The sequence below is a fragment of the Saccostrea echinata genome, unplaced genomic scaffold (genome assembly GCF_033153115.1).
Source record: "Saccostrea echinata isolate AGI-Se365-2 ecotype Australia unplaced genomic scaffold, CSIRO_AGI_Sech_v1 ptg000016l, whole genome shotgun sequence".
NCBI lineage: Eukaryota > Metazoa > Mollusca > Bivalvia > Ostreida > Ostreidae > Saccostrea > Saccostrea echinata.
The window spans coordinates 27,465,646-27,476,517 of NW_026889765.1; the positions used below are offsets into that span (position 1 = coordinate 27,465,646).

The following is a 10,872-nucleotide window of genomic DNA, read 5'->3' on the forward strand; positions in this document are numbered from 1 at the left end:
TAAAAATGTACAGACTAATAGATTTAAATTACACGAGGTCTCCCATGTCCATTTAAGAGTTCCCGCCCAGTGACGTCAAACACAAAGCCGCACGAGATTTACATGTATATTAGGCCTCCTTAACTCCTGGCCTATCGCTAGGCGAAATTTGCATTCCGGTAGAATGATCAAGATATCAAGTCAACTAACTTTCAAATAGTTATCACAGAGAAAACAAATAGAAATGGAAATATAATAAGATTCATACGTCGCCGTTATTTTATATAACGAACTAACCATTTGTGTCCACATGTTGTGGGCGCCAAATCAGAGTAGAAAAAAAGCCGCCGTTCTGATAAATACGAATTTTGATGAAATTGTATTTTATAAAGTTGATAAACAATGAAAAAAATATCTGAATAATCTTATTGAAAAAAAAACAAAACATTTCAGTCGGTGCGATTTAAGTGGGTCGGTCGCGTTAGGGGAAACAAAGGTATTTTTTTACTTTGGCCTAAGGCACTCAAGAAGTTTAGAACTGTAGACCAGGTATTTAAACTTTATATCACCAGGAACTAGCATTTTATGACTATCCTGAACGAAATTCTAGAGGAAATTACAAGTGAAACTTAAAAATTTCCATTTTGCGTACAGCAAAACTGATTGAATGAGTAATTTGGAGTATTTATTGTTGTTTTAAGTCCCTTTTTTTCACTCATATGAGAATTTAACTGTTACCGATACTGAAAATAAATGTAAAAATGAATTATATTTTCAAAAAGTTCGTCAAAAATGTCCTTTACTTTATGTTGTTTACATCCACTGACTATTATCTCCTTTATTTCTGGTCGTTTGTCAGTGCTTAAACACCGCTTGGCAAGCCACCTGTATAGATTCTCAGATTCTCTTTCATCAATGAAACATACAAAGTTTTTCATAATAACTGTCCCCATTACAAATTTGTATAAAAATACATCAGGATTTAATGAATTCAACATTCCTTTTCTAGTATAATGCATTCATAATTTTCTTTCATGAATCGTTTGATTTAGCCATCTTAAAAAGTTTTATTTAACATTATGTATGCTATATGACGTCCATTTTGTTATAAAAAGAGTTAAACCTCATGCCTAAAATTCTGATCATGGCAGCAAACCGTTTATTGCTGTGTTTTAAAATTTTCAAAATCAGAAATGTGTCATTTGAATAGTTCTGATAGATAACATCATACAACATATTCTATTCCACTCCATTCCATTTTTGTAATGTATATATCCATGGTCCATTGATACCCGCACCTTCCATATTTGGCAATTATGTAAATTCATTTTGGCAGATTGACGATGGAAATTAAAATTATATAAAGTCAGAGAGGTCTTGAGACTGTTTTGTAAGTACTGTATATGTATTTTTTTTTTTTTACTTTTTTTCCATGCCAAAGCAACTCTTAGCACTGTGTCCCAATGTTATCAATACAGGAAGGTAGGCATCATACATATCTAGATTCACAAAGGTAAGTGAAAGGTTTGACCAATATACAAAATCATTGTCTTTCTTCAGTTTGATAGACAACTTAAAGTGACACGTCAAAGGAATTCCAAAACTTAAAGTATTGGCTGACTAACTACTTTATTTACGAATCTGGCCAATCACAACAGAAGTTGGCCTATCATTACCCAGTGAGGAACTCTTATTTTCATTTCAGGTATACAGGGTTTATGTAGATACAGATTATTATCATTGAGTTGGCTTGCACAGTACCAACCAGACCCAACCTGACACCAAAGCAGTCCCAGAAAGCAGTCCCCGGGACTGCTTTGGGACCGCTCTGGGACTGCTGTGGGACTGCTCTGGGACTGCTATGGGACTGCTCTGGGACTGCTGTGGGACTGCTCTAGAAAGCAGACCCAGCAGTCCCAGCAGTCCCTGGGACTGCTTTCTGGGACTGCTTTGTTCACTCATGCGTGAAAAAGGTTCTGAGTGACATGATAGCTCCGTCCCTTGTGTATTCTGAATTTCCAGCTCCTCGTTGTTGTTTTGTTTACTTTCTGCAGAGAGGTGTTTAAGATAGAAACAAATATTAAAAAAACAAGTATTAATTTCTTACAAAAATCAAATAAATAGAGATAGTTATACATGTAATTACTAAATGTCTTAAGAGGGCTGTAAATTTACACAATTGTAGTCTAGAATTAATTTTAAGAAAATAAAAATAGTTAAAAAGGGAAGTCAGGGGATGATTTTTATCCCTTAAATAAAACTTCAATACAGGTGTTTGAAAAAAAAATTATCTAGGCCTATTTAATAAATTAATGCTTTCAAATTATATATGTACTCAAAGTTTGCATTAGCACTATTTAAAAACAAACAAACTTGCCATTTCAGTAAGATACATGTATTCAGAGGAACGTACTGTACTGGATTTTTTTTTCTTAATTGAAAAAGCTAATACCATGCTTAAAAAAGAGCACTCCATGCTATTTTTTACCACCCTCAAATAAAACCTAATAATTTATTTAATGACCATGAAATAAAATTATTCTACCATTCTTCTGTCACATAAACAATGTGAATAATTATTCGGGGATTTATTTATGAATTAGTTTTTAATTTATAAACAAGTTATTAAAAGAGTACATTTATTTAAAAAATAAACATTTGAAAATATCGGGAATTGTGACTTGTTTCTTATTTCTTTGTTTGTGTTTACCTGGCCGGTTAATACAGCTGGATTGTATAAAATGGTGTCAACATCTGAGGTTTCAATCACCTTTGGGCATTAGCAGAAAGTCAATGCAGGTTATTTGGGTATCAGTGTTACACATCATTGAACACGCTGGTCAACATTGACACTAATTTCAATCTATGTCCTGCAAAAAATCTTAGTTTCAGTAATTGTGTATAAATTTATTTCGGGATTAATTAATTTTGAACATAATCTGAGGGTTCCATTTGCGTGATTTACAGATGTACACTCGAACATTTATATAATAAAACACTTAAAACTGCATGAGAATCTAAAGATGATTTAATTAAGAAGTCATTGAAAATAATCATGACTGAAATATAATACTCGGCAATGTTTAACAAAGAATTTTTCAAAAGCTGCAATACTTAAGAAAAATGCATTCAGAGTATAGTATGGGAATCGGCCTTGCTCTATAATTATTATTATCTATTTAAAGCTAATTCTGGTATAAAATAAACAATTCAAGATTAATTTTCTATATAAAAAAATAAATATGAAAACCAATATCAATCACAAAAAATAAAGACATTGGTTTATTTAGGTTAAAAATTAATATACCAAATAATTGTGTTTAAATATTCATGTTATTAATATGTGTGGACGTCTTCTTCGTTCAATAATTATAATTTGTTTCTATATGCGTACTGTGATTTTCTTAACAGTTCAGAAATGACTGTCGCGTAAGAATTGTAAATATTTGTTGATACTACTCAGAAAGAATTGCTCATCAATTTCAACTGCCTTTTATATAGTTGCATTGTTTATTGGTAATCTCATTCTGAGTAAGCTCCGCCCATTAAATTAATTAACCCCGCCCACTGGGACTGCTTTCTGGGACTGCTGGGACTGCTTTCTGGGACCGCTGTGACTGCTGGGACCGCTGTGGGACTGCTGTGGGACTGCTCTGGGACTGCTCTGGGACCGCTCTGGGACTGCTTTAGCAGTCCCAGAAAGCAATCCCCGGAACTGCTCTGGGACTGCTTTGTGTCAGGTTGGGTCTGGTTGGTACTGTATCTGTACACATACGAGAAATCCAATATTTTTTACTTTATCTTCCACAACATTTCAAATATACAGGGAAGTCATTACAAGAAACCAGTAATGAAACGAATGAATATTAAATGAACTGATTCAACATGGTAAAAATGCTTATTAAAAAAAATTATTTTCAAATTAAAACCCCATAGCATCTGAAATGGGGATATAGATGTTAGAACGATGAATATTTTTAAGCTTTGAATGATATTTCTTGACTTAAAAAGGCATTCAATTCATATTGATAGTATTCATACGTGAAACTCTTTTGTAATTAAACCTCAATTAAAGTGTAAATTTTGTAGTTTTGACTTTGCTTTGTAGTACAAAGTGTTCCTAAAATAAAAAATAATATACAGTCACGCATTAAAGACAACGAAAGAGAATATGTCAGATATTTCCTTTCCACTTACAGATCGTCATTTGTACAGAGATTTTGTAAGGTAATTTCGTTACTTCATAATAACAAAAATTTATATATTTTTTATTTGTGTTCAGCATTTCAGTATTTAAATTCATTTAAGCACTAATTTATTATTTTGTGAAATATGTAGTCTCATAACTGCAACGGTATATGTAAGCATATTGAGTAATATTTATTTGCACATAACGTGAACAATAAATTTGCATGGCATTCTTTTCGATGAGAAACTAGAAGCAAATTGAAATTGATGAAATAATTCTTTCGTATGCTTCTTTGAATTTTTGAAGGAGTTTCTCAGTCATAAAAAGGAGTATACATAACATGTATCTCTTTCTTGCATGGATGCTAAAAACAAAATTACATGAATATCTACTAGAGTCGCCCAACTTCAATAATATTCAAAATGCAACTTGTAGAAAAATTCTTATATCATCTTCAGGAGAAAGAAAGACCATTTGGAGTTAAAATCTCACTCCCTTTGATTCAGTTTTATTTAATATAAATTGATTACAAATCAATGACTTAATCAATTTGACACCTTATCACCTGAACAAAGCATATTGTAAAATATTTGAAAAACGAATGCAAATAAGTTATTTTTTCCTCAATTGAAATGAACAGAATGCCATAAGTAAACAACAAATGACTTTAGTGTAAATTTAATACCAATTACGAATCAAAACTGTTATCATTGTACCTTACATATTTACTTGAAAATATATATGATGTACAGATAAGCACGAAATATTATTCCTTGATTTAACACAATGCTTCCATTTCGGATGTGTCAATCTATAATGTTTGTTTGTTTGTCTGTTGTTTAACGTCCCTCTCGAGAATTTTCACTCATATGGAGACACCACCACTTGCCGGTGGAGAGCTGCAAACTTTGACCTATGCTCGGCACTCAGGGCCGTTGAGCAGTGAGGGATCTTTTTCGTGCCAACTCCTACTGCGACATGGGACCTCGGTTTATACGGTCTCACCCGAAGGGCCGGTCTCCACGTCCCACAGTGGGATTCGAACCCGCGACGTAAGGATCAACTCCTTACTCCGCGACTCTAGAGCAGACGCTCTACCACTGCACCACGCGGGCGACTGTCAATCTATTAGGAGAAGAAACATATATCCTATAGAACCAAATATGTGATTTTTTTATGATTTATTTTTACCACAGGGGCATGGATGAAGAAATTTAACCAAGGTATTCACGTAATGTTATTTTAAAATTCATTTTGTTTTAATCAACTAACTTGCCCTCAGTACCCGTTGGTGTGGTCCACTTTTTAGGATGGGGGTATTCATTAATAAAATAATCACAAGGTCGCAGAAAATATTTTGTTGTATCTATAAGAGATAACAAGATTAAAAGAGTTTATTATTATTATTATTATTATTATTATTATTATTGTAAAAATGCCGTAAGATTGGATCCTTTCTTTCTGTTAGGACACCAATTAAATTTAGTGAAAATACATTCAAATTAAAAATATATTTAAGTTGCTAAAAATAAAAAGGAAAAAACCCCACTCTTTCATGGGAAAAACTAAAATAGTTTCACCTCTGATTGCAAAGGACAAGGCAATATCTTAAATCATTGTTAAACCCCAAAAATAAATATTTTATCTACTATTACATGGTCTTTAAGCAAGATAACGGCGTACCTAGATGCATCACTGAACATACTGAAACATATACGTGTATATATACACACAAAAGGAAGGAAAGGATTGTATATTCACCTTATATATATATATATATATATATATATATATATATATATATATATATATATATATATATATATATATATATATATATATATATATATATATATATATATATATATATATATATTCACGAACTCTCCTTGTTTACATTATCAAGATATTTACTGCTTGTATTCACTTCTTATAATCCTTATCATTGGCTACTTTACAGTTCTATGTAGCAACTTTCTGCTTTGAAATCTCTGAAAAGGCTGTTACGTTTTGTCAGACTTCCGTTTTGTTCTTAACATGCATTTGCATGATAATCTATCGATTCTAAACCATATATATAATATACATGCAGTAATATCAAATTGTTAATTGCAGAAAAAAAACTAATGCAAGTTCCTGTGTAGATTTTCCGATATTTTAGATGTTACAACATAAATGTGAAAATAAACTTTGTTTACATGTATCCTATTAATATCAAATCTAGATCAATGGTTTATTTTTTCTAAAAAATTCTCTTGACCCATATACATCGTTTTATAGATGTAATGAAAAAAACACATTCACTTATACAATAAAATATGTTTAAAACAAAGAACACTTAGAATTTGACTCAGAAATAGACTTTAAATTACACCTGTGTTATGAAAACTAAAAAGAAAATGAAAGTAGACTCTCGATGAGCTGGGAATTTCCTTTTAACTTAATAGATACTGACCGCCATTTGCAGAAGGACTTTAATCAGGTACAGTAATTCAGTACTTTCTAACTATGTAGTGTTATTAGATTAGAATAGATGCACAGTTCGAAATAAATATATTACTATATGTACTGAACAAAGGCGCAAACAAAGAATATGAAGAATTTTGGAATTGGGTTAGACAGGTTTCACTATATATATAAATATATATTTATATATTTAGTATGGATCATATTCCCCGTCTATCAGAGGTCCTGTATGTTGGTCTGTGTCATGAGATAGGGACACCGACAGAAGTGGCCATCAGAAGGGACGTTTTGGACATGGAGGGCATGATAAAGAAACCTATTCATATGTATAGAGGATTCGTATGGATGTTTAGTGGTAGTTATAGAGAAGGATTTCGGTTTGGATCATCTGACAGGGATACAATGTGCTGGACTTACAACCATAAACTAATAACTGACATCTCTCAGTGCTGGGTTTATAATCCATCAAAACACGATATTATATTAATGGAAGATTCTGGGACACCACCAGGGTTTGTAAGACTATGCCTTCTGACATCCCCGAGAGACGATTTCACAATATCAAGTCTCGTACCCTTTAATGGTGGAGCTTACATATCTAGTTCTTTGTGGAGAGAAACATATTTTCAATCCCTAGCGAACGACAGACGTAATCCAAACAGGAACATCACCATCCATGGTCCTTGTACGAATAGTTTCTATGAATCTATTGAAATAGATCAGGCTGTTTGTTTTGCCACTAAATGTTGGCCTAATCTAATAAGAGGTTGGGTTGACAGATGTCAGAGACATATTTGGCCGTCTATGCCTGTGTTGGAAACAATTCTAAGTAAAGGTTGTCACTGTGTACCTATTGGAAGCAAAATATCGCCTTTTAACCAATTAGAATGGAGATTATCATTTTCTCAAGCCGAACAACAACTAGTGTGTGCCATGAATCATACACAATTTCTATGTTATGGACTTCTGAAAATATTTCTGAAGGAAGTTATCAATTACAGGAAGGAACCATTATTGTGTTCATATTACATGAAGACCACGACGTTCTGGATAATACAACTGGGACACGTTATATGGTGCCCGAACAATTTACTGGATTGCTTCTGGATATGTTTTAAATATCTCATTCATTGTGTTTATCGTGGAGTGTTTCCCAATTTTTTTATTGCCCAGAACAACATGTTCATTAACAAAGTAGTCGGTATTGGACGTGAATCTCTTTTACAGCAGCTTTATCAGTATTACAGAATGGGTGTGTCCTGTCTACTGCTTAGTCCGACTCTCAGATCAATCCTTGAACCAGCCCTCAGTAGCCCGTCCTTTGTATTATCCTCCGCTGAGGGAGAATTTATCGATAATACGGATGTTGATATGAGTGCTATGCTAGAAATATTTCAGGAATCGTTTCCTGCTGAAAATATATCTGTTTTTTATCTGTACTTAAAATCATTTAGTACACTTTCATGGATATCACTGTCATCATACCAGTCTTTAACGTTACAATTTTGTACTGCTCAGACTCTTGTTCAATTAGCTTTCACAATAGCAAACAGTACTCCATGTTATACATATAAAAATTTCTACGTTTTAGATAGAATTATTTGTAACATGTTGAAACTGGCATTAAGACTAGGTCCTGTCTCTTATTTACTTTATCTTGCATTGTATTATTACAGAACAGGGAGATATGAGAAAACACTACATATCACTTACCTCACTAAACAAAGATTATCGCAAGACTTTAATATGTACGTTACTGTTGACAGGCAGAGGTACAATGAAACTGTAGGTAGTCTCTCTTTGTCTAGGAGGATGACGAGAGCTTGGATGATTAATGTGCGATTATTGGAAAATATCCTATGTATTGAAGAATTATGTTTAGAACAAAAAGCGAGTCAACAAAATGGAGAGCCAATGTTACATTTATCACCATTTCTTGTAGTAGAAATGTTGTCTGTGTTAACTCACTATAGACAAGGTAGCAGATCTCAGTGTTTACAGTCACTGACAGACCTACAGACACTCGTGCTCTATGATGATGGGACATATGTTCCTTTAAAAACTAGAGACATATCCTGGCAAGTACTAGGAATCTGTCAGCATGTTGTAGGAGACTTACATGGTGCCTTACACTCTTACCAAGAATCGCTTAGACAGAAACCAGTCAACAAAATACAAGAAGCTACATGTTTTAGAATTGGATGTGTCAAACAACAATTACAGAGAAATGATTACATGTAAACATATAAATTTCATTTTGTGTCTTTCGTAATTTCCTGAAGATATTTAAGTATTGTAGTCCAGGCCTCAGGATCATGAAGTTGAGTCAAATTTTCGATCGCCTGTAAAATGTTTATTCATTGTTGAATTAATCTCAACACTTTTGGTAAGAAATATAGAAGAATATTTTAATTTTGGTTCGTTTGACTTCTACTACATTTAAGCATAATATAAAAAGTTGGACTAGGGCTTAAGACGTTTCATGATCCTGGGGCCAGGGAGTGATAGTTTGACAAAACTGTATGCGGCACAGGAAGAAAGTTCAAGAATAATAAAAGTTGTCTTCCTTCCTAATACCCTTTACGTTTTATCTCGTAATTACATGCATCCACTTGACCATTCTGGAGGAAAATAAAGAACAAGGTATGTTATGCACCAAAATCCGTGAATTTCCCAAATTTGATGATTATATTTATGTAATGTGTCTTAGATACCCGTGTTCTAAATCAATTTTGTTTTTAAATATCTCAAACCAATTTCCTTACACAACTCTCTAAAGATACAATGTTTTAATAAAAAAAAAATCACTGACGACGTCTTGACGTCAACAAGGCGTTATCAGATTTCAACGTAATGATTTCGGTACAGCGTAAAGAATTAGCCCCTTTACGGTAACTGTGGTACTACTCTTTTGCAGGGCAAATTAATAACGTTTGGCGAAGTTTTTGTTACGGATAATTAAATGACGTATATTTAACAATTAATTTTACGTCATTTTTCACCAAATTATATCATTTTGCCCTGCAAAAGAGCAGTACCGCATTTACCGTGAAACGGTCTATAGTAGGTTTTCTTAACTCAAAAAAAAAAAAATGATAATAATATTCTTTTACTCTAATGAGTTTTCTTTTTTTTTAATTGATCTATCGTAAACCTTCAGGGTATTTTTTCTTAATATGAATTGATATTGTAAAATTCTGATTTAATTTTAGAATTATCGTAGGTCATTCATGGTTGTAATTTTCCGAGAAAACTTTTCAATTAAGAAATCAAATTGAACATATTTATTGCAAGAATTCATTCTCCTTCTACATTTCCCTAACATTCAAAATATATGAATTAAAATGCTTAAGTTTGAAATATACCATACAATCATGCTTACCTTTTATTTACATTTATTTACTTAATAGGTACATGTATATACGAGTATCTACATACATATTAGGATGTATTCGTTATAACAAAAGATTTGACCTATATGAGAGAACAAATTTCCGGAAAAGTTACATTTAAAAATCATTGTTCTTTAGTTGTTTTCTATCGTATATTTGTCTAAATTTTTCAAATTTGCATTTTGAACCTAAATATTTTTATTTGCAACTTTGAAATTAACATCCAAAGTTGGTCAAAGCAGTATTTTGTCCGTTAAAGCACTACTTTTTTTGGTAGGCCTGCCCCTAAATTAAATTATGAAATTTTGATATAATTTGATCTAAAGAATGATTTAAAACAAGATGCTTTTAGGGGCACCCCTGCCCTAGGATCGAAATTCGTAAAAAACCTACAAAAAAAAAAAAAAAAAAAAAAAATGCAAAAACCTATTTCTATCATACTGGATTAAATTTATGACGTATGTCTTCATAGTATAGCTCAGAGAGATAGACCACAGACTCTCACCATGGACATTTTTAGTCTCCAGGTTCGAATCCACCTGTTGGCACACTTTTATTTTTCAAATTTTCACCTGTATAAACACGAATTTAATATTTTTTATACAGGCTTATGCATTTTACTTCTATTTTCTTCCTTAAATGTATGTTTGCTGTGGATATAAAAGACATTTATGGAAATGCAGATCATAAATTCTCTTTAACTAAACGCAATCAACTGGAACTATACCTCAGTGTAAGCAATCTTGTTCGAGGACACGAATCATTCACTTTATGTTACTCGATACTGCAGGTGTCACGAAAAAAAAAAATCATGCCGAGCAAAAATTGCTTTGTTTGTTTCTCAAG

At 32.5% G+C, this 10,872-nt stretch overlaps 1 protein-coding gene across 1 annotated transcript; it reads left to right on the forward strand.

Moving 5' to 3' along the window:
* The first annotated feature begins 6,829 nt into the window (after positions 1-6,829).
* Positions 6,830-8,875, forward strand: LOC133188272 (uncharacterized). The gene has a single exon (XM_061323644.1). It carries the CDS (start codon positions 6,830-6,832, stop codon positions 8,873-8,875), a length of 2,046 nt encoding a protein of 681 aa, XP_061179628.1.
* Positions 8,876-10,872: the final 1,997 nt, after the last annotated feature.

Bases quoted from the DNA above. Each gene is read 5' to 3' on its own strand.
- LOC133188272 (XM_061323644.1), top strand. From the start codon at position 6,830: ATGGATCATATTCCCCGTCTATCAGAGGTCCTGTATGTTGGTCTGTGT.